At 34.3% G+C, this 27,512-nt stretch overlaps 1 protein-coding gene and 1 long non-coding RNA gene across 4 annotated transcripts in view; one reads left to right on the top strand and one right to left on the bottom strand.

Moving 5' to 3' along the window:
• The window catches only part of NADK2 (NAD kinase 2, mitochondrial), a 43,709-nt gene continuing 16,197 nt past the window's right edge, over positions 1-27,512 (bottom strand). For 2 of the 3 annotated variants that reach the window (XM_038535309.1, XM_038535311.1), the window contains 9 exons: positions 22,460-22,543; positions 20,963-21,099; positions 16,125-16,203; positions 13,098-13,163; positions 11,669-11,764; positions 5,446-5,501; positions 5,261-5,314; positions 4,235-4,358; positions 1-2,122 (listed from right to left, as the gene is read on the bottom strand). In XM_038535309.1, the coding sequence (XP_038391237.1) occupies positions 1,984-2,122; positions 4,235-4,358; positions 5,261-5,314; positions 5,446-5,501; positions 11,669-11,764; positions 13,098-13,163; positions 16,125-16,203; positions 20,963-21,099; positions 22,460-22,543 (835 nt within the window). In that variant the 3' untranslated portion in view covers positions 1-1,983. The remainder of the gene's footprint in view (positions 2,123-4,234; positions 4,359-5,260; positions 5,315-5,445; positions 5,502-11,668; positions 11,765-13,097; positions 13,164-16,124; positions 16,204-20,962; positions 21,100-22,459; positions 22,544-27,512) is intronic. The other variant, XM_038535310.1, reaches the window with a different exon arrangement.
• On the top strand, positions 8,909-17,819 carry LOC119871568. The gene is made up of 3 exons (XR_005358589.1): positions 8,909-9,016; positions 16,631-16,735; positions 17,748-17,819. It is a non-coding gene; the product is annotated as an uncharacterized LOC119871568 (long non-coding RNA).

Below are 27,512 nucleotides of genomic sequence, written 5' to 3'. Positions count from 1 at the left end.
TAACACTAGTTTAATTATGTTTATTCACATACAGTTGCCATTAAAGGGTTAACTCATTCATAAACACATTTCTCCTATTGTAATATCCTTTGCTTCTTGTCTCTTCCAAATAAATCCCCACCACATAGCAGAAATGTTAGAAGTTATACTGCAAATGGAGAACATTAACTATTTTTTAAACTTTTAAAATATGGCTTATGAACAATTTTACAGAGCAGGTTGCCTATTAATATATTACATATTAACAAACATATGGTACCATTTTGGACAATCAGATTTGCTTGATATAAAGATGGAATTGGCATTTTTGTCAAGAAGGTATTTTAAACCTCAGAGAATTTTTTATAAAGAACTGAAATTCCATACCATAGTGTTATCTTCAGTATATCAATTTAAATCAAGCCAAAAACTAGATCCAGCTCTGGGAAAACACGATTTTTTTTTTTTTTTTTTTTTTATACATCATGTAAACACTGCTCTGAGTGTCTATCACATACTCTGAAAAAAAGAAAAACAGATTCTTGTTCTGGATATACATCAAAACCTAGGTTACCTTTGTATAGTAACATTTATCTAAAAATTTGACAAGAACATGTTAAAATGTTGGCAAAACTAAATAGCACTCGATTTGATTATACGTCCTAGTTTTCATAGAATTTGAGCTCACTAGACTCAAGTTCTCTTAGAATAGAGTCTGTTTCCTTCATCAACGTATATCCAGCATCTGACATAGTACATGGCACAAGCTATGTGTTCAATAAATATTTCAATGTTGAATAACTTTTTAACAGCAAGTGAAAAAAGATACAACTCTGAGTAAATGGCATGAGAATACCAGTTGTCTCATAATGCAGCAATAGGTGCTTTCTGTAAAAATTCCAAGATTACTTATAAGTAGATCAAGAATTAGGTAATTTCCTCTCAAACTAAAAAGAACTCTCACAGTGATGGGGGCGCCATAACATTTTATCTTCCAAACTAATGTATGAAACATGGAATATGAGTGAGGTGAAAACTACCATGATATTAAAAATAAGGCAATTCCAAAATTAATGTTTTGCATATTTATTAAAGAATCCATTTTCTGACACTACTCCTAACACTAGATGAAAATATTTTTTAAAGGTTTTATCAAACTCCTAAAAGAGTATGTTCATTCTTTTAGTCTTTGATTCCATGTTAGAGTTTTAAATAGAAAAAATCTATTAAGATTCAAAAGCATTCAAAACAAAACAAAACCTGTCTATGACCTAAAATAGCTATGGGATAATCCATTTGTAACAGTATCATGATTTTGTCCAGATACACGTATTTCACCTCCAGCACTGTCAAAATTAACCTGAAAGCCAATGAAAACATTGATAATTTCAAAAACGATTGTTTGAACGTCTTAAATCAATAGAGCCATAATAGTATTGTACTCTGAAATTAGAAAATTCTAAGCACATATAAAAAACACATTTACCTACTTCAATTAGGTCAATGTCAGGATTTATCAAAATTCTCCATCAAAATTTTTAAAAATCTTGATTTTTAGGTACTATAAAAAATATACACTAATCATGATAGTTGTTTGGTCTGACCAATTCTGTAGTTGGGAAAGGGAAGGGGAAAAAAAAACAAACAAAAACAACTTGTACAGTGAAATTTCAAATCCTAAACATTTACTCCTTTATTTGAGCCTACCTCTCTAAATTTAAGAAGATATCAGTACTATTGGATACCAACTGTAAGCAATATAGAAATTTCACTGGTATCAATTCTAAATCAGTTTAGTCCATCCATTTTCTAACATAGCAAGCAATCTTTTCTATCTGAATCCAAAAGAATAATACAAATCTCACTTTCTTGGTCACCTTTGAAGCCCAGGGCCAACCAGTCTCAATAATAACCAAAATATGTAGTTTCATGAGTGGTAGTCTGTTTCTGCAGTGAAAGTATTTTCCCAGTAATCAAAATTTATTTGTCATCTGAGGAAATCTTTCATTGTTCTAGAAGCACAGTTCGAAGCTCATCTTCTTTATCGATCATCATCGAAGCAATTGCTCCATCATTAAACTCAAAAGAAGTACCTCCATCCACAACCATGCAGGCATCCCAACAACGAGAACGAACACACACCCTGAGCAGAAAGAAACATCTCATTAAATATTAAAAGTTTCCTTAACCTTAGATTATGGCTTCTTTAAAAACCTTAATTTTTACTGAAACTGGCAGATCATTTGGCTTTGATTTTAAAAATCAGGTTCTTCGGTTTGAGAGAGTAACATTGGGTACATTATCAAAATCTAATATTCAGGATATTTCACCAGTATTTCACCATTCACTCAAACATTTATGAGAGAACAAGTTCAGGCTTGACAGAACTCACAGGCTTTTTTCATGACAAAATGTTGAGTTATTACAAGTACTATTACCGAATAAGAATGTAACTATTTTCATGGATAGTTTTTACTTAAGTACAAAATATAAAGAGGCACAAATTTGTAGTGTATAGCTTACTGAACACATTTGCGTATTCATCACCCAAATCAATAATCGAATGTTGCCCGGCTCCTCAGGGGCTCTATCACTGCCTTCTCCCAATCACTGCTCCTGGCCCCTCCTTCCTATACGTGCCGCTATCCTAATGCCAGTCAGCTATCGCAGTAATAGCTCTGTCTTCTTAAACTTTATATAAATGGAAGAATACCAGAGGTCTGCTTGTGTCTAGCTTTCTTTTGCTTCACAGTATGCTTGTGAAATTTATCCGTGGTTACTACCAATTATCCGTGGTTATTAGTTAGTAGTGTGTTCATTTTCATTGCTGTATGAATATACTTCTATTGTATGAAAATACCAAAATTTATGGATCTCTTCTATTCATGGACATCTGGGTTTTTAACTACTGGAAGTAATGCTGTTACATATATTTTTGAGCATGTCTTTTGTTGCAGACATTTGTGTCTCTACGATTCTGTTGGATGATACCTAAGAGTGGAACTGCTGGTGCTATATTCAGCTTTGGTAGGTTACTGCCAAACAACTTTCCAAACTATCCCTAACAATACTGTATGTAAGACTAGCATCTTAGCTATTCTGGTGGGTATGTGTGGTATCAGATTATGTAGTTTTAATTTGCATTTTCCACGTGAATAATAAGGTCAAGGATGTTTTTCCATACAGTTAGCCATTTGGATACCCTCTTCTGTGAAATGTCTGTCCAGAACTTTGGCAATTTTTCTACTGAGTTGTCTTTTCTTACTGAGTTGTAGGAATTTTTACAATATTCTGGACATAAGTCCATTGTTGGATATAGGTGTACTGCAAATACCTCACTCTGTGGCTTGCCTTTATTTTTTTATTAATGGTGTCATGATTAACAGACGTTCTTAATTCTAATATAGTTCAATTCGTCAATCTTTTGTTGATGAGTGTTTTTATGACATGTTTAAGGAATATTGTCCAACTGCCAAATTCATGAAGCTTATTTTGTTTATATGAACAAAAATTTAAATGTCTTTGTAGTCTCACCTAAACTGAGTAGATTTGTTGATTAATCAAAATTAACTCTCAGATCAGTAAAATGAGTTTGAGTGTTTTTCCTAGAAAAAAAAAATCAACTGTATTTTCAAAAAAAGAGAATATGTACACTGTAAAGCAGTAATTTTAAACTGTTCTTTACCTGCCATGAGACAATGACATTTTTCCATTAAGTTTTTTTTGTTTGGAAAATTGGGCAACCTTTACAAAATAAATTATGTATGTTTTCTTACATCTACCCTTCAAAAGAAAATCAAATCTGATAGAATGGGGGGGGGGGGCACTTATAGGGGAAAGGTAAAAGAAATGAGTCCTACTCTAAAAGTTTATCGCTATACAACTGAGGTTTCATATGAATGTTTATCCTGCTTTTATCCCAGAGCATATGAGGGAAAAAAAGGTGCTTTCCAGTTTCTTTTAAAGGGATAATCTGATCTTATTGTGATTTAATAGATTAAAACAACAGATCCATATCACCCAATTAAATAATTATGCCCTTTCTAATCAATTAGTTTCTCTAAAATAGTACGATATATTAGAAAGGAAATACCATTCTCACTAGGGTACAGCATGATACATTAGTTCCACGAGTTCTATACTTTAGCTACCAGATTAAATTTGAATGAGTGAATTTCATCAAACTGAATACTTTAAAACCAAGACTCCTTTTAATTACGAGAGATGAAAGTACAGTCAGCCTTTGGAAGCTTACTTTGAGGTGAAGCAACGCTGACGACTGCTGGAGAAAACTCTGTTTGCTATTGGTTCTCGAATACTGAAAAGTATTTTTGGTTCTTCTGGACTATAGAGCAGCGATTCATTATATTCATTTGTTACTATAAAGGGGAAAAAAAAGTATAAGCATATTCAATGAAAGATGGTTGCTTCTGAGAGGTACAAAATGAAAAATGTATGCTATCCTATCCCCAACCTAAAAGCAACTCTGTTCCAAAGGTCTGTTTGGCAGCAAGTTTCTTGGCACGCACAACACATTCCATTAAAAACAAAAAACAAACAAACAAAAACCTTATATATGAGAATTAGGTTCCAAGATTAGGCCACCAGAGCCTACATCAACCACAATCTAGCAGAAATAGACATTCTGGGGATGGGCTACAAAACTAGTAATTAAATAGAAGTAAGGAACTAGATAGAGCTTGAGGCACTCAAAAATACAACTTGGGATGCACAAGTCCCTTGCTAAATTCCCTTCCAAAATACCATGTCAAAGTATTCATAAGTTAATTGTCTTAATGTACAGTCCAGTCTTAAAAAATGATAGGCAAGATGCTTTCTCTAATGAAACTGCCATTATTCAAGATATTTTTAGAAATCTTTGGGACCTGCTTCGAATAATGAAAAGCCATATGAGAGTTGGTAGACAAAGCAAAAACTGGTTAAAAACAACTGTACAAAGAAATCAGGTTTGAAAGAACATTTAGTTGAATACCACATTAAAACAAGTCATAAAACTGAGATAATCTTCAAAATCCCAGATCAGTATTCTTTCCCAATAGGACTAGTTCTCTCAAGAGAACCCTGAAGTAACTGGACAGAAGTAGGGAGGAGAAAGTTAAAGAGAAGATTTGCTTAAATATATGTAAAGGTATATCAAGAGCCTGAGTCAAAAAAGTACTGTGCTTTACTAATTAGACAAGTAAACTTCACAATAATGTCCTCAAGATTGATGTAGAACATAAATGAGACTCAGTAATTATAATTATGATTAGTCACTGACCTTTCTCCACCAATTCTCTGTTCAATGGAAGACTTAAATTTCCTTGTCGTTTTGCTTTTGAAAAAGGAAAGGGGGAAATATCTTGATTAAATATTTTGTCTCCTATAATAGCTAATATATAATAAAATATATACGTTACATATCATATTATAATTATAACATTTAATAGCTATTTTGGTACTCACCAATATTTAAAACATCTTCCACGGCCTGAGTTGCAACCCTGTTAATATTGAATGACCTAAAAACAAACATCACATAAGTTCTTTCATTCTAAAAAACATACTAAAAGTGAAAAAGAAATTTATCTATTTGATATACAAAAACCTCTCAGAATTATCAAGAAAAAAAAAACACCAAAAGACAATAGCCACTTCACTCAGTTTTTTTTTTTTTTAATAAATTTTTATTTATTTATGATAGTCATCACAGAGAGAGAGAGAGAGAGAGAGAGGCAGAGACACAGGCAGAGGGAGAAGCAGGCTCCATGCACCGGGAGCCCGACGTGGGATTCGATCCCAGGTCTCCAGGATCACGCCCTGGGCCAAAGGCAGGCGCCAAACCGCTGCGCCACCCAGGGATCCCCCACTTCACTCAGTTTTAAAAAGTGGGCAAAGTACACAGTTTACAGGCCTATATGAAAAAGTATTCAATTTTACTACTACTTAAGGAAATACAAATTAAAGACTGATAATATATTGGAATGGGCATCAGAAAAACATTCTCATACACTGATGGGATTATGGAAGTTGCCATTGGAGGGCAATTCTGTGCTATTAAAATTTAAAAGGAACAGATTCTTTAATCTACTACTTTATCCTAAGGTATACTTGCATCTATAATATACAAAGACATGTACAAGGATATTTCCTGAAGCATTGTTTATAACAGCAAAATAACTCATCCATAGGAAGCAGGTTAAATATGTTACTACGTAGATATTAAAAACAAACAAACAGAACTATATGTGCTAATAGATAACTGATAAGTTAAAAAAACCAAAGGAATTATGTAGTGTATATATTACATTCCTATTTATATATAACATATATATATATATGGGGTGGTTGTGTCTGGAGATTAATACTAGAGATATGAAATAAAAGACTAGCCTTTCATTTGATAGCCTTTTAAACTATTTAACATATTTTTAATATGTAAATATTTCTTTAAATTATAAAATAGAAAAGATTAGAAAACTTTACCGCTGTGATGCCTCGCTTAACCCACTTAAGAACAAATGTTAACACAAATGTGAATCACTTTTAAAAGTAGCTCTGTCCTTGGGTCTACAAAGTTGGTTAAGGAAGTGTGTGTTTGTTTTTTAATTCTTTCCAGTAATTGAGAATTCTGCTGCTTCATAACTCTTCTCACATGGCCTCATCATATAACTCAGTGAACAGGTAGGTATAGCATAACAACCCACACACTCTCAATGTAATTCAGTGACTCTCAACCTTTTTGAGGAGGAGGAGCAATAGATACCTTTGCATACCCTTCTAGCCCTATGCCTTTCACATTTTAAGAAATGTGATATTTTAGGCATTCTCTTAGTGCAGATACACAAATTTTTATATGAAAAATAAAACTATGGGGCCATTCACAGATCACATTACTATGCTAAAAAAAAAAAAACAAACAAACTCGAAATTTGCCGCTGCCTATTCTACTTTTCAGGATTATCTACTCTCCAATTTCATATTGCAACCACACCAAGCCCATTCTTGCCTCTGTACCTTTGCTCATACTTACTAAGTGGCATGAAATGAAGCAAAATACTTTAAATGTCCTGACCCATTGTTTAGTATGAGGTTCGAGATACCTATTCTCCTTAGAATGACTGTCACACTACAAGGCAAGGCATCTGCAGCACCACCTGGCTCATGGCAAGAACTTGATACTGAATGAAAATATCAGATGAAAGAGATGTGCATGAGTTACATTCTAATTCTTTTGAATATTCACATTATTGGAAGATACTGTTTTATTTTAAATTAAAAGTCACATAAAATAAGCTATGTTTATTAGGTTCCACTGAATTAAAATATTGAAATTAAGACTTAATTTAAGAGGACAAAAGTCTCATACGATCACAACTTGATCTAATAGTCCAAGAACTAGGACTTATTCAGGATACCACAAGATAACCCAACTAAGTCCTCAGAATTGGAGTTAAATTAAGATGAATTTCCTATGGTTATAATCTGGATCTCAGCTAGTTCACTCTCCCTTTAGGAGTGGATTATATTCTACATCAAAGACAAACTATATGCCTAAGAAGGTATTAACTAGCACATGATGACTTTTCCTAGGTCTATCACCTTCACCATTCTAAGAGTTCCCATTTAAAATCAAACATAACCTCCACTAAAGACAATCCAATTGAAAGACAAATTGAATCTCGTATCTTTTTTAGTTAGTGAAGCTTTCTCTCCTCACTTAACACTTACCCTTAATTAAGCTGGCTAAGACAGAACGTATGGAGGGGAACTGGCAACAGTCTTAAAAACCAACAGAAATATATGTGATTAGACTCTGTAGTACTTCTCTCAGTGAATGTAGCAAATCGTGTTCCACACTGGGAAGAGGACAGAGATGACAATGAGACAATTCAGAGACAATTTGCTATCCAACATAACACCTACATCCTCTGTCCTGTAGAGGAATTTTTAGAAATGCAAAATGGGATAGCTAATCCCCAGACTCTTTGAATGTGGTGCATAATCAGGCTATCTTTTCCATCCTTCTTGCCATAAAGCCATGTGACTGAGTTCTAGCTACAGGAATGAAAGTGGATGTCATGCACAACACATCTAAGCCTGTGTCCCATATTAAGCCTCCCACAGGTGATCCTCCATGCTTTTCCTCCTTCTGTGGCTTAATGTAAATAAGTAGAGTAACTAGGAGCTATGTTTAAAAGATGGCTGAGCCACATGATAGAAGGAGCCAGGATCCCTGAGCCACCACTTGGAGACCCACCTCCCAGTGAGGACCCACTTGGACTTTATAAGAACAAAAAATAAACTTCTACTGTATTAAGGTTGGGGGTTTATTAGTTACAGTAACTTTCTTATTCAAAGTTATACATTTCCACATTTCATATTCAAAGCAAGGACTGAGAGGTCACATAGGAAAACTTTTATCTATGTATCCAGAATTAAAAGAAGATTAAAAGAAATAAATAGGCTATTCTACTCCTTTCTTTCTAGTGATTCCTGAGATCTACATTTCAGAGTTAAGTGCAGAACTTAAATCCTGTCTTCACCATTTATTAGTCACATGGCTTTGAGAGACTTTTAATACTCTATTAATGAAAATAAAATCACCTACTTCGAGTATTTTTGAAAATTTAAATAATATATGTAGCTCAAGACAAAATGCTTAGAAATGGTAGTTTGATCAAACACATAGAAATGTATTGCTTTCCCTCAGCCCTTCTGGCCCCCCAGACTTCTCTCCTCCCATATTCTGAAGAGAAAAAGAACAAAAGATGAATGGGAAATGCAGTCACAGCAAAAGAAGGATCAGTAATGGTACAGAGTAAGGTAGAAGATGTTAGAAGCAAGCAAGCTACATAGGGCTGAAGACAGAGGCCACTCAGTGACCAAGGTAACAAGGACAGAATATAGTTAGTGACAGAGTTCTAGACTACAACACTGGAGAGGACAGGAGACTTTAATAAGCAATATAGAGAAGACTGAAATTCTAATCAAAGCCATACTTCTGTCCACCATCATCACAGGACTCAGCTATAAGGTGTGTGGCAGCAGATGGCAGGACTACTTTACAAGTCTAATGGCTCTTATTCTTTATGCTCTTACTACTTAATTCTTCAATATAAGCTAGTAACACATCTTTGGGCTGTATGGATTCTATAGACAGCTCCCCCTCTGCATTTAAAAGCGGGTAATCAAAAAGGCATTGGTTTTGTAGTCAAGCTCACCTGTGGTTGAATCCAATTTCTGACACTAGTTGTGACTTCACCCTAATTATTTATCCTTGTGAAGCCTCAATTTCTATTTTATAAAACAGAAATACTACTACTTTCTTGCATGATTTCTGTAAGAATATTGTCAAGGTATTAAATAGCACCTAGCATATTATATTCAAAGTAGCAGGGGCTAAATCACTGATAGCTTATATTATAATGCATTATACAGAACTACAGAATCACAATTCAGAAGATAAAGTAATCTTATTTTATCTGTTCCATTTCCCCTCACTTTGCAGAAAAGGAAATTTGTACAAGATCACAGAGCTAAAAGGCTGGTCATTTAGCCAGGTCTCTTTAACTTCCGTGCTAGTACTCTATTCAGTTGTTTGGGGGGAACAGAATACTGGGAGAGGAAAAGGAGGATAAAGGAAACCATTTTTGATTCTCAATCTAGTTTTCAACAACATCACGATGAGCAGAAAAGATGTTATGATAAAGCAGTTAACTATAATGTTTTCACTTTATGGGAGGGTTACAAAATAATTTTATAACATATTAGATAATTAAGTTTATTTTTCAAACAATTATTGTTAAAAATCATTTTAGAAATGTAGTTCTCACTGGCCCTCAGGAAAATGAGATGTTATCCAATCTTTAAATGATACTTTTCATTTTCTCCAAAGGTTCATTTATTTGACAAAAATGATGATTGTTTTTAAAAAACATGTGAAGTTACTAAAGTCACATTCATTCATTACTGAATGTAATGTCTGAATGTTAATTCAAAATAATAGGCGATAAAAGGAGACAGTACAGGAACAGAGAAAAAGATTGCGTATGTTGAGAATTACTGAAACTGGCTAATAGGTACATAGATACTGATTATGCTATTTTGCCTACATATATTTAAAATCTTTTTCACAATTGTTTAAAAAATACTGCAAAAGTATTACTATATTTTAAACTATCCAAACTTAAAATTACAATTTAATAAGTACAGTTTTCCACTGTATTAGTGAGCATGTAGTCATTTATTTAAAAAAAAAAATTGAATGAATATGTGTTAGGTACTGTGCTATACACACACACAAACCCATGAGTCACCACCCCAAATGCTTCAAGTTGCTTGAACCAGCCAGGTATCAGCTCATTAGAGAACTAATAACATGGTAAATGCTATCTATAATAGTGCTACGAAAAAAAAATAGTGCTACGAGGCAAAAGTGTGAGGTGTGCACCAAAAGAAGGTTCATTATGCTAATGAAAAAAAACTAGATTCTAGTAAAGATTTCCTACACAGCATGACATTTGAAGACTGGATTTTTCAAGCCAGGGGATGGAAAGTGGAGAACATTTAGGCATTCAATGCAGGAAGAAGTTGCATTGAACAAAAACAAAAAGCCCAGAGAGAACGTGGCTTGTGCCGAGAATTGCAAGTAGCCTGCAGTTCCTCCAGTGGGCTGGAGGTTAGGGTAGGGCAGCAACAGGCCGGGCAGATTCCTCAGGACTTATTTACAGGGTCTTAAACACAGACTTAAGTAAACTGAACATAGACATAAATGAAAGTTTTACACCACAGAAAGGATCTAGCCAAATTTATCTACATTTTGGAAATATCACTCTGTTGGCAGTATGGGTGACAGCCTGAAAACTAAAGGGCGAGGCACAAAGAATACTCACTAAGAAGATGGAGGCCTGGACCAAAGAAATAGCAGGAGAAACTGAAAAGGAGGGGCAAGGACTTGAGAGGTGGGACTGGCAGGATTCAGACACTGGTATGTGAAGAACAGGGAGACTCAAAATAAGAGCAAGGTTTTGGGAGCAAAGTTTTTCTCTAGAGCATGAACTCCGGGTAACAGTGATCCTATTAAGCACTGCAGAGATCACAGGAACAAAAATTGAAGATAATAAATTTAGTTTTGAATATGTTGAATCTGAAGGTCTATTACCACTCTCTAGTAGGTAGTTTAGGAGTTTGTGCTCAGGAAACAAGAGAGCTGTGGATCAAAGGGGGGCGTCTGCATGTGTATAACTAAGCAGCAGCAGCAGTGATCACCCAGAGAGAGAGAGGTTAGAGAGTAAGCTATGGGAGCCCAGTTCTCTCCAGTTAGCCCTTTGCTGCACAAACCTCCGGGTCATCTGCTGCTGTTGTTGTACTGTTTTCATTTTTTTACTATTAAAATATTTTTCATTAAAAAAAAACATAGTCCCCCAAAACATTTATTTTCTTTTTTTCCTACAAACCTACTGCAATAGGTTAAATAATGACCAAATCTACAGCTCTAATCTGTGAAGTCAAGGCAGGACTTCTGGACCCAACTGAGGAGTAGAGCAGAAAGTGAACCAACAAACATAACAACCAGGCTACCTCTCATGTACCAGAGGCTTTAGATACACCGATGGGCAGCCTCGGGTAAATTACGTTACTTAAAATATTTCACAAAAGTCAATAAGCAACATCCCAAGTTACTCACCAGGCCTTTGATCCTGTTCCAGTACACAAATTGAGCCCTGAACTCTTCTGTTTTTCCCATGGACCATCATCAACTGAAATCTCATAGTACGAAGCCCTATGAATTGAAAATATAAAACTGGATTTGCCAAATTTATGGCTCACAGTAAATAAGACAAACATCATTTCTTCAGAACTAATGAAATCTAAGTGGGCCAGCTTGACTTAGACATACCTGACTTAGTAGGTGTGTACACCATGATGCTAATACCAATACTGATTAAATGAAAAAGTTAAAAAAAAATCTGCGTATCTCCATCCCTCTCTGATCATATATGCTCCTTTCTATCAGTATTTTAACATTTCAAACAGGGGCTGCTTGTAAATTTTTACCTACCATAGCTATTACTGTTTTTATGGAATCTAACATATACAGAGCCTTATTTCAGAATTCAAAAAGAAAATACTATTCTGAGGTGAGTTTCATTCTTGGTAGCTAGTCCTTGATAGATCCAGTCTGCATCTAACCCTTCAAGTTGCCAACAGTTTCTGCTCAATTTGTGTTTTTTAAGTTACATCCTAATGTGCCTTTTGAATTGATGGTTAGCTGAGAGAAAAAGTTCTAAAGAAAATTCTCAACCAGTACTGCATCAGTGGGCAAAACTAGGAATAAAACTAGAATTATAATTTCTTTAAAGATTTCTACTTCTTAGAGTAGTTCATAAAAATGAAATCAAATGGGTTTTCTGACACCAGCAAAAATGTCACTATTCTTTCTGTGAACATATAAATTTGCAATTATTCAAAAAACTTTTGAAACATGTAAAACCCTGTTTTGTAAAACTGTAGCTTAAAATAATGGTGTCATTGATCAACACTAGGTTGTTTTTGTCCAGCAAATAAAAAAAGTTAAACTCTTAATATAGCTTTTGCAGTAGTAACAATTTATTAGACATGTTTACAAACACTGTAACACTCAATGGATAATTTATCTCTTATTTTAGCCCTTTCAGTTTATCCTGCCAAATTCAATCTATAAAGGTTCTACATGGCATAACATTCCTTTACATGTTTTCTTTGAAGTTACCATTCTTCATAAAAGATAGCAGGCCTTGTATTCACATTTAACCTATTTCATAGTTTTGTTATGTCTTCCTAGAAAATTAGGAATTTTAGGCATATTAGGAGCCTATTGCATTCAGACAATCCAGTCAACTCTATAGGAATGGCTGCTATTATGCTAGAATCACATGGAAACAAGAGATTAGAGGTAAGTGGGGATAGAAGAGAAACAGGTGGAGAGGAAGAAAAGTATAGGCAGGTGAGAGGTGTTGAGCCCAAAATGATGAGCAAATTTAGTGTCATTCTCACATGCAGGTTTATCAAGATTAGTCAACTCAGAATTTTTGTTTTCAGGGAAATTATTTTTTTAAGGCAGCAATAAAACTCACAGTCCCTTTAGAGTGGGTATACTTCTTCTTAAATTGTCCACTGCTACAGCCCAAGAATAAGACATTCTAGGTTAGAATAGAAAAGAAAAAAAAAATTGGGCTTTTAAAATGTTCTTAAATCTAAGAACATTATAAATGAGGCAGGAATAATATTGCTGCACTTCATATTTTCCAAGCAAAGCACTTAAGTTTTTCAGGGCATAGTGAAGCCTCAATATAGAAATACTGGGTATACATGACAGTTCCGATGCTAACTAATGATAGGACCATGGGCAAGTTAAGTGAACTCTCCAAATCTCAACTTTTTCACTGATAAACACAACTACCTTTCTCACAGGGTTGCAATGAGTGTCTGATGTGGTAATATACACAATATACACAAAGCCTGGCACATAGCAGGGATCCAATAAGTGTTCATTTCCTTTCTGCCTTAAGGGTCTATGTCATAGATTCTTTTAAAACAAATTCTAATACCTCCTATAGTGAAAACTTTTTCAATAGCATCGGAAGCGAACCAACTGCTGTCCTTATCTTAGTAAGGATATAAGGTGAGGCTCAAAGAACACAAAAAGCAGCAGCAGCAGACATTATTAAAGAGATAAACCAATCAAATCACTCCTGCCTCAGACAATAAAAATATTCAAGCTAAAAATCTAGTGGATTTTACCGAATTCCCAAAAGTCTGTCAATCAATCCCAGTTATCCTTTCATTTTATAAGTTACCTGATTTTTAGTAAGTACAAATTATAAAACAACACTAGTAGGAAGCTCTTAAAAGTTACAACCTTTAAAATACACAAACCATAACATAAACCATTAAATGGCTACTCTAGAATAAGCATAAATTCAAACATTTTTACCTTTGTCATCTATTATTTTTTTATTCAAGTATAATTAACATACAATGTTATATTAATTTCAGGCATACAATACAGTGACTCAATAATTGTATACATTTCTCATCGCTTATCAAGATATACTCTTAATCCCCTATTTCATCCATTCCCCCCACCAACCCCCAGTTTGTTCTTTACATTCAAGTCTGTATTTTTGTTTCTTTTTTCTACTGGTTTCTTAAAATCCACATTTGAGTGAAATCACAAGGTAATTGTCTTTCACTGATTTATTTCACTTAATGTAGTATCTTCTAGGTCCCTCCATGTTGTTGCAAATGGCATTTGTCATCTGTTTAAAGCAGACTTTGTCCAATTTCATTTAGTTGTTGCTCTCTGCCTATGTTTTTAGTAATCATGATTAGATTAGATCACTAATTAGAATTACATCTCCTGCCTTCTGTTACAAAGTATCCATTATTTATTTCCACATTGCTTCAAACTTGATATAGAGCAAAATAAAAAAACTTATGTATAACAAAGGCTCTTATTACTATGTTAAAATAAGTATTTACACTTTATATCTTTTTTTTTTTTTTTTTACATTTTTTAAAAGAGATTTTTATTTATTCATGAGAGACACAGAGAGAGAAGCAGACTCCTCACAGGAAGCCCAATGGAGGACTCAAGCCCCAGATCACGCCCTGAGGCAAAGGCAGACATTCAACCACTGAACCTCCCAGGCATCCCACATTTTACGTTCTTTAAAGAGTATATTTTTATTTGATTCAAAGAATTTTACTTTTAAATACTTTTAAATTATATATTTTACCATCTTCTAAAAAAATAGGATGCTACTTACTACCTTTATCTGATTTATCTTTACATCCCTAGTAACTTATGTATTACATGTACAGGTACACAATATGTTTTACTGAATAAATTTAAATTACATTAATCAAAATTATTACAGCTGAAAAACACTGTTCAAAGCATTCTACTGAATCAGGCTTTGTTCTTTTCAGTACTACCTGAGTTAGTCATTGGCTAAAACATGGATATCTTCTTTAATTAAGACAAGTATTTCTCATCATAGACTTATGAAAAGACAGGTCAACAGACAGAATTTCAGAATATGTGGAACTCTCAGTAAACTAGAGAAGTCAACCACATGACCTTCAGAGTGTCACACAGTTCTGGTAGCAGCAAAGTGAGACAGAGACTCATCTGTAATTTTCCACCCCTAAATTACTTACATCTACAAAAATGAGAAGGCAAGTTCTAAATGACAGCCAAGAGTTAAATTAACTTCACATTATGGCAGTCATTTTATTAGAGGTAACTAATATCACACAAAGTTCTGAAAAAACATTCTGCTGACAATTTGAGCCTAAGTTCTATTCAACACCCCAAAACAGATTTCATCAGTAATAAAACAATAGTATACTTTTATACTCCTAATGAATAGCTTTATTAACCTTAATTTTTTCTAATAATGATTACAAATCTTAAACTGTCAATACACTTGGCTTATAATGTTGCATTAGGGATACAATTACCACCAAATAGTATTCCTGCCAAACGTGTTTAGTCTGAATCTTATCATGCAGAGAAAAAAATCATACAAATCTAAAACAAGGGATATTGTGCAAACCAACTGGTTTAGACTATTCAAAAATATTAATATCAGGAATGATGAAACAACAGTGGAACTAAGGAACTATTCTTAATTCTAAAGGGCCAAAACGGCCAAATGCAATGCATAATCCCTTAACTGGATGCTGAATAAAAATAAGCAAACAAATCAGCCTTAAGGGAAACTATTAAGATAATTAGGAAGTTTTAATATGAACTATCTATAAAATTTTTATAACAACTGCAAATGTATGCCTAGTATATCATTCTCTTAAATGTTTATGAAGCACCTTTATGATAGATTAAAGGCTCTGTAGTAATGGAACCTGGGTAACTTGGTTTAAACTAGTTTCACAAACTTTTGCTCATAGACCCTTCTTTCCTCTTAACATGTATTATAAATCCATGAGAAGGTTTTGGAATATTTCATTAAATAATTCATTTCTATCACTTATAGTGTATTAATTATTCCCAATTCTTAGGTTGTAGAAATCAAATAAATATTTAAAAAAATACTAAAACATTAAATTCCAAACTGAAGATAACAGTTTAAAAGTACCTGGATGATAGACTCTCCCCAATGAAGACTTCATTTAGTGCCCTCACTGGCAAAAGCTGGGGTCCTGAAGCCTCTGGCCCTATACGTAATAAAAAGAATAAATAAATGTTCAAGACAAAATGTTTAAATTTTAGAAATGTTAGGATTTAAATTTTATAAAATATTAAAATATTCATACTTCTGTTTCAATAGAATCCATAATATTAACATAAGTTAAATCTCATAAAGCATTCATAATGAACCTCAAAATCACCTAACATATCTGTAATGAAGCATTTCTCTCTCCAAAATAAACCTCAATTATTCTTGAAACAATTTTTCAAGAATGATGACGTATTTTTATCCATCTTATAAGAATCTTATTGTCATGCTTAATTTTTCTCTGAAAGCTTCAGAGGAAGAAATAGTCAAGTACTTCCAGAGGAGAGCCACTTTGGATTTAAGCAACAATTACATGCATGGTTCATGTTGGAAGCCAAATTGATTTTTTTTTTTTTTCCAAATAGAAAACCTCAAAAGTGTTTCTAGCAATAGTAGCACTGGAAGGACACTGCCACATCACCTTTCATGACTCCTAAAAACACATCCACCTTGTCTTTTTTACTCCATAAGTAAGTATGCACAGTTAAGGTAATCTTCCTTGATGATATTTAAACCTAATTCCATCACACAAAACCCTCCAAAGGATTCCCACTGCTTTTGGGATCAAATCTGCAATTGTCACCTTCAAATTGTTTCTTTTACTTTTATCTTTTATCTGTCTCCAACTGGAAAGGCCAACCCCATCTTCTCAATGTCACCAATAGCAGATTCATTGCAGATCATGTGCTCAGGGGCAGGGAGGGGGTGGATTTCATGAGCAGTCCAACGTAGAGGCCAACATAGTGAGGAACTGAAGCCTCCCATTAATGGCCATGTGATGAACTGGGAAGTAACCTTCCAGTCTCAGTCGGGTCTTCAGATACTGCTGTCCTGGCTGACAGCTTGACAATCTGCTTGAGAGACCCTAAAACAGAACTATCAAGCTGAGCTGTTCCTGGATCCTTGATCTTCACAATCTCTGTGAAATCTAAATATTTGTGTTTTAAGATACTAAATTTGAGGGTGATTTGTTATTTAGCAATAGATATCTAATACACATTAGACACTTACTACACTAATGAAACTTTCCATCACTGTTACCAACATGGCCACTGATCTAACATTCTCTTGACTTGTTAGCATGATTGTTAACATTCCTGTTTATATGTTTATTGGACACTAATTACATATATCTAATTTCTTTTGGATTTAACCATCTACAGGAGACCCAACTATTCTTTCAAACATAACAAGTTGTCATTATAATGCCAAAGACCATATGAAAGCTTGTTGACTAAATTGTATAATGGACTAGCATTATCAGCTCAATCTCATAGCTGTAAAAACTTGATACAAAAGGGCATATTTAAAAATTTGATGTATTAATTAAATTTGCACTAAAGACCACAACAGCTAACTTTTGAAACTATCTTAATTTGGTACTAGGTATATCATTCTCATACATGTCAAAAATTTTTGTTTAAATTATTTTTCTTTACATAAGGTAATTCCTAATGGAATTTGTTTTATATCTCCCCACAGATTTCCTGCAAATGCCAAACAGTAGGTACTCGCTAAATATTACTAATAAATCTGATTTCTCACCAAACTGTACCATATCTTTTATAAGGTCTTGACTTTTTGCCTCTATTTCCAAATCTCTCTATCCTAATTTTCCTCTCCATACTGCACTTTTAAATGTGTGCTTATTGAATTTCACCTGAAACTCTTTGTCAAACAAGAGAATAAAGACTGCTTCAAATCTCAACAATCATCTTAATTCTGCTTATATTTACTTTCATGCTAATTGACTACCAAACATGATCTAACTAATGAAATTGTTCATTTGCAACTACTTCAATTGGACATGAAAAGGACAATTAACAATTTTCTCTCCAAAAGAATGGATTACAAAATTAATTATAATTTGTACTTTTAAATACAGAATTGTTATACTAAGGACAGGGACCATTGCTGTATAAGAGATTACACATCTCTTACACAGCAATACTGCTAGACTATGTTTCTAGGTCTACTTGCATTGGGTACACCCTATGAGACTAGTAATGGCCAATGGAATATGAGGAAAATTAATGCTTCAAACATGGCTCCTAAAACCTCCCTTAAGATCCTCCATGCTGTTTTCTCTACAGAGGATCCAAAACATTACTCAGAGGCCTTAGAAGATGGTGGCGGGCACGGTTTGGAAGTTTTTCAACAGCCCTCAGGCAGTGAAAGAAGCTAGAAACAAACCATTCTGTTAAGCCATTGAGATTCTGGGATTGTTTATCAAACCAATTCACTTATCCAAATTAATACAATCAACTTTTCAAATAAGAAAGTTGCTAGTTTATATGATGAAAAAATTTAAAAATAGTAGTCAATAAACCAACCCTACCTTCCTTCACCTGGAAGTATATAGGTAGTAAAAATGTATTCCTCATTAACTTGTACACAAATACAATCCAGTAAAGGATTAAGTTGGAAAGTTTAAAAAAAAAAAACAAAACAAAACTAGAATTTTTTTTTTCTCTGTAATCTTTTGTTCTAAATTAGAAACCTAAATCAGGGATCAAACATGGTGGCATACTTATTAATCTCAAACCCATTCCTCTATTCCAAAATTCCAAATGGCAGGTTCCTAAGAAATGTTTCCTACCAATTTGATGACAATTTAAATAGAAAAAATGAGATATACCTTAAAATCTTCCTCAACTTTTTCTCACAAAATAAAGCTATCAAAATAACAAAAAACACTCTCACAAAAATGCACTCTAAAATAGTGCCTAGGCAAAGTAAATACCATATAATTATTACTAACAAAATAGTTATTATAATAAGCATAGCAATTTCCAGTATTACTATTGAGAAATCAAAAATTATTCTGATTCCAGATTGTTTATATATAAAATAATGACCACAATCACCAACACTTCCTCTCTGGAAGCCTACAGCTTTACTTTATCCCTAGCATTCTGACATACCTTGGTGTGAAATCTTTTACCATTAGTTATGCTAAGTACTTGTGAGTCCTTTCAATTCAGAGAATGGTGTCAAAGTTTTGAGAAATTTTCTTGTATTATTTTTATTTTGAATGTTTTCTTTTTCTAGAAATACCATTAATCAGATGTGAGTGATTACTGGATGTTACTTAGTAACTCTGTGATTTTGTTTCTATATACATTAACTTAGTTTGTAAAACTAAGTAAACAGCAAATCTGAGACAGGAATCTGAGCAATGAACAGCTTTCTTTTTTTATCTACAGGTTTCTTTTTTTATTATTATTTTTAATAATATATTTATTTTTTATTGGTGTTCAATTTGCCAACATACAGAATAACACCCAGTGCTCATCCCGTCAAGTGCCCCCCTCAGTGCCCGCCACCCAGTCACCCCCACCCCCAGCCCTCCTCCCCCTTCCACCACCCCTAGTTCATTTCCCAGAGTTAGGAGTCTTCATGTTCTGTAATATCAGAAAGGGAGACAGAACATATCTACAGCTTTCTTATAAAGCCACTGGTAAATTTCAGGGCCAAATCTTAAACATCTCTGGAGATCGCAATACCTTCTTCTGGTGAGGGATAAAGTAAGATTTCTAACTAAAAGTTTAAAATCTTACTGCAGTCTTTTATAAACATTGGTTTTCATTCCAAAACCAATGAATCCATATGCATATGATTTGGGGAGGCGGGATGGGGAGAACGAGCATCTTTAAAACATGACATGAACACATACTGTAAGAACAGCCTAATATATAAAGCATAAAAAAGTCTGAAAATAATGAACATAAACATCAGGTATCATGCAAGACAGACAAAGCAGATATATAAAGATAGCTTTTCCTGGTAAGTTTAGCCAAGAAAGGAAACACAGGAGGAACAAAAAAAAAAAAAAAAAAAAATAGGTATCTTTTTATGTAGTCCATAGATAGTATATCTCAGGGTCTTCTTATACCAGGAAAGCCACAATTACTGGAAAAAGTGGGAAAATATGGCTAAATTACAAACCACAAATTAACTTAAGACTGAAAATCCATCTTAACACTTAAAAAAAAAAAAAAGCTGCATATCACCTTATACTAATATTCCCTTAGGAGCTTACAGAGATGTCTGAAACATAAATCTTAAGGCTGGGATGCAAAACTTCCCAACAAAAAAGTTTTAATCAACAACTGTAACTATGATATATATTTAAATATGAATACAAGTGTAATTATTAGGAAATCTTCTACAGATTAGATCATTTTATTTCTACTGCTTGCTTTCTCCTTTTTGACATTTCAAAGATTAAAGCTAAGAATCTTTCCTTAAGATTCCCTTAAGGGACACCTGGATGGCTCAGCAGTTGAGCATCTGCCTGCCTCCGGCTCAAGATCATGGGTTGTTACTGCTTCTCCCTCTGCCTCTGTCTCTGCCTCTCTCTCTGTGTGTTTCTCATGAATAAATAAAATCTTAAAAAAAAAAAAATCTTTCCTTAAATATCAACTATTCTCTTAGACATTTTATAATCCTTTCATAATCAACAGGTTTTTAAACTCACCCTAGAAAAACATTTCTTCTGGAAATATGTTTTTTATTTCAGTATCTAGTCATAATACATTTTATATCTGAAGGAGTTCACTGTATTTTCTTAAGTGTGGTCAGTGGTACTAAAATGCCCAAATAAGTGAATTATAAATTATTACTTCTAGAAATTAGAAATCAAAGGAATGAAAAGCTAAATATTGCCCAAACACATATAATTCCCATCTACCTACTTTCATCATGAACTCTTTCAATGTTGAAAGCTCTACTATGTTGATTCAAACTTAGCTGCTGTTCATGAAGGTCCACAGGAACAGGGTTTATACCAGTCCCTTCAAGGTACAACCTGATTCGCTGCCTCCATAACCACCTTAGAAAGTGAAGGAAAATTATGTTAAGATAAAGTAAACTTAGGATGAGGCATTATAATTTCACCAAATTAAAAAATTCATATTAAAAAACTAGTTATTCCATAAACAAATTATACCAGAAACACCTAAAACCCACAGGTTCCTCCTCAAAGAGAAATTTAGAGATTTAGTTCTCTTTTCAAATATAGTAGAAATATCTTATGTATTTGTACAAAATCTCCCACATAATGAATTAAAGTCAAATTCTTTATCAAGTATCCATTAAATCTAAGATACTGAGTTAGATATAGTTGTATTTCACTCATATAAAATTGTAACATAGGCAAAAAAAAAAGGACTCTGAGATTAATATTGTGTTAGGGTGATTAGACATAACTCTCTCCCCTAGAGTTCTATAAGGATGATTTTTTTTTTACAGTAAAAAGAAATCAATGATAAATTTCATAGCATTTGAGATTACACCTAAAACTTAAATGACATTTTTGATAGAAGGAAAAAAAATCAAGTACAATTGATTCCAAAACCAAAAACTGATGTAGCAAAAAGCCAGTGGGACAGATTCTGCTAGATTAGTATATAAAAATATACTCCCACTTGATAGCTAATAACTGGTCATTTGTAAAGGTGCCATACTGAAATGACTAGAAACTAGAATCATTACTAATGATTCCAGAAGTCAAGAAGATTTAATTTCACAAAAAATAGACAAAAAACTTTCTCAAACTATAAAAATCTAGTCTAAGTCAGGAAATATAAAGTAGTCCAACTTGGCTCTCTCTAGTATAATCACAATCTCCATCTCAGTGACTCCCTCCACCCTTCTTTTCAAGACAGCCTGGTCGCTGAACAAATTAAGTGAAGGAAATATGAAAAAACACTCCCCTGCTTAAGAAACACTTAATATGTAAAATAAAGATACCGGGAACCTCAGTATGGTAGAGTAAATCCAACCCTCAGTCTTCTGGATGGAAGAAGAGGATAAAAATATAAAATGTCAAAGAATATGAACACTTATTCTTAGCCAATAGTTTTAATTATCTCTACCAAACTGCTAAGAACATGTAAATAACGTTAAGAAAATAGAAACACGGCCTCTATCTCACTGATGGAGAAACCCCTCTTCTTGCAGTTGGATTACAGACCAAGTGGCATTTATCAGGGTTTCTCTATGCAGTTCCAGTTGGACTAGAAAAAAGGTAGAGGTGTTTGTGACTCAGCTAATAACAGTAACCACAAAGAGTAATACATAACGATGTTAGGCCAATGCCTAAGCCAAATATTATCTAACTTGTTCTGTTCAATAGCATTTCTAATGGCACATTTTAAAATATTTATAAAACAAATGTAAGAAATTCCTACCTGAACTCACCACGATAGAACTTCTGTAAGGCTTCTGGGAAGGAATGTGTATATCGAACAGGAAGACATAAATGACCCTCAGATCTTTAAGAGATTTGTAGTGATGTAAAGGGAAGAAAAAGAAGAAAAAAAGAAAAAAACCAAAAACTTAATTCAAAAGGTATTACTAAACTACAAAAACTAGATATGAAATTTTGTAAATTTCTATTCTGTACTTGATTTTTTTTTTGCCACAAAATTTTCTGTACTTTCAATGAGACAAAAAGATCAAATAGAAATAGTAGTTTTGCATCTAGCTTCAATGCCATAATACACAATACTATTTACGTTTCCACATCACAGTGAAACTAAAAATAACAACAATTTGTCACTGACTGATTACCCTACAAAATTAGTTAATGGTATAGTTGTGTTTGCCTCCTACCTTTAAATTATTTAACCATAAACTTTGGGCAAGTCACTTTAGCATCAACTTTCTCATCTCGAAAAGGATGACAAAACCATGAATCTCAAAAGGTTATTCTAAGGAATCAAACTATATATGAAAGTGAACCATAAATCCCTTTTAAATATCATTTAAGATATTCCACATCATAAAGAGAAATCACAAAGCTAATCCAATCCAATTCTTCATTTATTCAAAAAAAACATAAGGATGGGGGTGTTTGGGTGCCTCAGTCAGTTAGGCATCTACCTTTGGCTTAGGTCACTCATCTCAGGGTCCTAGGATTGAGCCCCACACTGGGCTCTCTGCTCAGAAGTCTAGTTCTCCCTCTACTTCTGTTCTCTCTCTCTCAAATAAATAAAATATTTATAAATAAATAAATAAATAAATAAATAAATAAATAAATAAATGTGAAGAGCTTGACATAAAAGACAACAAAACAAAGTGTTAAGATGGCCTATAGCTGCTATAGGAAGAGGAGAGAACGTGGCACCTAACATGAGGAAAGGTGTCCAGAAAGTTCAATCATCATCATTTACATGATGCTTTGATCTTGAAGGAAAGGTTGAGAGGAGGCTTGGCAACACAAACTTTTAATAACTGTACATTAACTTACAGGTGTGAAGAGCAGAGAAAAAGGTTTTTACAAAGTTGTGACGGATCAGTTTCTTAATCTCAGTGCTGATCCTCTTAGATAAAGAAACTTAGGCCCTAGTTTTTTTTAATTTTTATATTCACTGCAATACTTTTACACAGTGCTAAGTATATAGAAGGTATTAACAGTCATTTGTTGAATAATACCTGCTAGGATCAACTGCGGGTCTGAAACATCCAAGAGACAACAATTGATTATGAGGTTATAGTCAGGTATCAGCTAGGCTGTCAGCACCTGTGGGCTTGACTTAGCCTGGAGATTCACTTGCAATGTGGCTCACTCACATGGCTGGCAAACTGGTCCAAGCTACCGGCAGGAGGGCTCAATTCTCCCTATGTGAGCCTCTCCACAGAGCTGCTTGAGTATCCTCACATCATGCTGACTAACTTACACCAGAATGAGCGATCCAAGAGACTAATACAGAAGCTGTAATACCATTTATGACCTGGCCTTGGAATCTACAGACTGTCATACATTCCACTGGTCACACAGGCCAGCTCTGATTGAATACAGAAGCACGGAGAGAACCAAATAAAGGTGTGAATGCTAGGCAGCTACCCTGGAGGCTAGTTACCACATGCCTTCTATCCTATTTTAATTAGCAAGCATTAAATGTCATAATTATTTACTGGGCTCAGTAAACTGAATGCAGAATACAGGTAAGACCAAAGTTTAGATGACTCCATGTGAAAGAACTATCTAAGAAGGGTATCTTCCAACCCAACTCAAGCCTTCAGGTGCCTGCAGCCCCAGCTGACATCTAACAAGAACCTCATGAGAGATCTCAAGCCAAATTACCCAGTTAAGCTCCTGAATTCCAGATTTATAGAAACCATGAGAATAGATGACTATTACTGTTTAAAGCCTCCAAGTTCCGGTCTGATCTGTTATGCAGCATTTGATAACTAATAGAAACGAGAGGAAATTTAAGTTGAACATTAACTTCTGAGTTTATTTAAGGACTGTGAGTTACCACCATGCTTAAAAAAAAGAAGTCAGGTAACCTGAATTACCAAACAAGCTAGGAGGCTTCTGTCCTGGAGACAAGAAAGAAACAAAAGGAATTCTAAAGCCTGTTATTCTAGGTAGAAATTAGAGAAGCAATACTATCTGCTTACCAGTTTCAAAATTCCCATAAGCTTATGAGTATTAAGCCAACTTTTTAAAGGAAAATATATTTCAACAAACTGTTAAAATGTGACAACTAAAGTTAAGAATCTCTTAATGATATAAAAATATGCCATTAAGAAGTTCTAAAATACACAGGCGTCACACTGAACGCAATCAAAAAATAATTACTGAACCAATGATCTCAATTACTTATGCTCAAGAAATATTTACTCAGCTATACATTTCAAAGGTTGATTGTTTACGGACTATGTGTAATACAGTAATAGTGGAGGAATTAAAATGCAATCCTATACTCAAGAAATTTATAGTCTAATGGAAAAGACAAAAACCAAGCAAAAAACAATATGCTCTCTACAGGGAAATTCTAGTCAGAGTCCAGGAGAGGCACCAATATTGTTCAATCTTCAATGAACAATATACAACTATACCACTGACTAAGTGGTACAAGGGCACTCCAGGCAAAAACAGGTATCAAGTCATGAAAAGAATATGCACCTTCTGGAGAACTCTTTCATTTATTCTTTCAAATCCTACTGTCTTAAGTATCAACAAATCTCCTCGCCAGAGGAAAAGCCTCCACCTAGAGTGTCAGCAGATGGTTATACCTGATAATTGCACTAAGGACAGCCAGAGTGGGTAGTGGAGGAATTGGATGAAGGCGGTGAAAGGTACGTATTTCCATTTATAAGATAAATAAGTACTAGGAATGTAACATACAACATAATGACTATAGTTAACACTGATGTATATTTGAAAGTCATTGAGAGTAGACCCTAAGAGTTCTTGTCACAAAAAAAAAAAAAGATACTTTTTTTATCTATATGAGATAATGTTAACTGTGGTAATCATTTCACATTATGTGTAAGTTATTATGCAGTACACCTTAAATTTATGTAGTCTACAAGTCAGTTATATCACAACAAAACTGGGAGGGGGAGAAAAGCAATTAAAAAAAAAAAAAAAAAAAAACAGCCTTAAGAAGAACCCTAGGCTGTTCCTAGATAGACTTAAGTAATTTTTTTAACTGAAAGTATAATGCCTATGAGTAAATGAGGATTGATGAAGCTAAAAAAGCAAATAGGCAACAGATGGTGAAAGATCATACTATTATACTAAGAAATTTGCAATGTATTCTGAAGGTCATGGGAAAAACCCTGAAAGATTTTAATTTAGGAATGAATACAATTAAATTTGTACTTTGGAAAGAACATAAAGTGTAATGGATGGGTTAGAATGAGAAAGTCTGAAAGCTATTGCAGTAATTTAAACAACAAATTATAAAGGCCTATGTTCAGTAGCAGTGAGGATGTCAAGACATGGACTCAAAGGTAAGATTCCAAGAACTTAGAACTATGGCCATAAACCAATGTGATAAAGGGGGTGAGGGGTGGGCGGGCACAGCTTCAGCAAGGTTATGATTCTATTAAGTATGGTAGGGGACGGGATAGGAGACAGGTTACTTTTTTTTTTTTTTTAAGTAGGCTCCATGCCCAAGGTAGGACTTAAACTCATGACCCTGAGAATTAAGGGTCCCATGCTTGAAGACTGAGTCAGCCAGACATGTTACATTTTTAATGTTACTGGATAATAAATTCAAGTAGAAGACAGTATGGCTAGATAGCATGAAGAAAAAGAAAAATAACAGGAGAAATGGACACAGAATAGTCAGAGACCAGAAAATGTAGTGTCTTATATGTCACTGTTAAGGTGACCAACTGTCCCAGTTTGGCTGGGACTGACAAACTTTCCCAGGACATGGAACTATCAGTGGTAAAACTAGGAAAGTCCTTGGCAAATCATGATGAGTTGGTCATCCTAGTCACTGTAAAGAATTAGATTTCATTCTAGGTTAGATGGGAAGCCACCATAAGATTTTGAACAGAGGAGTCACATATTATCAAACTTTCATAAAATGATCACTCTGGTTGCAGTGAGAAGAGAATATTAATAAAGATAAGAGTGGAGGCAAGATCAATGTTGGATATAAATATTTTGGAGTCACCAGGATTTAAGTTCAACTACAGATATTAAACAGTTATTCTGGAAACAGTATAAAAAGTGAGAAAGAGACAGATGGCCCAGAGGATGTGAAAACACCTTTAAAGCACTGAATAAAATATAACCTCCTTCAAAAGAGACAAAGTAGCAGCCATCAGGATAGGAAGAAAGGGGGGAGGGGCCCATAAATTCCAAGGAAGTACGGATGCAACACAGGATCAGTTAGCACTAAAAATCTCCCAGAAATCAAGTAAGACAAGGACTAAAACGTCCAATAAGTTCATAACCAGGACGTCACTGGTAGGGCAAAAGGAAAATTAATGAACTGGTTGGAGGCAGTTCAAAAAGATGGCAAAACAATAACTGAAGTAAGGAAGTAGAGATACAACCTGGGCCACACAAAGTTTTTTGAACAATTCTGAAGGTCTGGTTCTAATCTAAGTGCTAGAAATGACAAACTGGATGTAAATTTGGGCCCAAACTATACCACCAAGCTTAAGTTTCTATTTTTTTCCCCAGATGGCCCCAACTGCTGATGAAGGAATAAAGAGGATGACAGACTGATGTAGGATGGGGCAGAAAGACAGTGGTACAAAATGTTTAAGAAGTTTGTTGGGAGGGGTGCCTGGGTGGCTCAGGCAGTTAAGCATGGGATTCTTGATTTCAGCTATGGTCATGATCTCAAGCCCTGTGAGGGGCTCACACTGGGCATGGAGCCAGCTTAAGATTCTCTCTCCCTCTCTCCCACTCCTTCCCCACCCACATGCATTCTCCCCCCCCCGACCCCCCCAAAATTTATATATATGTGTGTGTGTGTGTATATA

Source organism: Canis lupus, chromosome 4 (genome assembly GCF_011100685.1).
Source record: "Canis lupus familiaris isolate Mischka breed German Shepherd chromosome 4, alternate assembly UU_Cfam_GSD_1.0, whole genome shotgun sequence".
Classification (NCBI taxonomy): Eukaryota; Metazoa; Chordata; class Mammalia; order Carnivora; family Canidae; genus Canis; species Canis lupus.
This window is presented reverse-complemented; position numbering and strand designations above follow the sequence as displayed.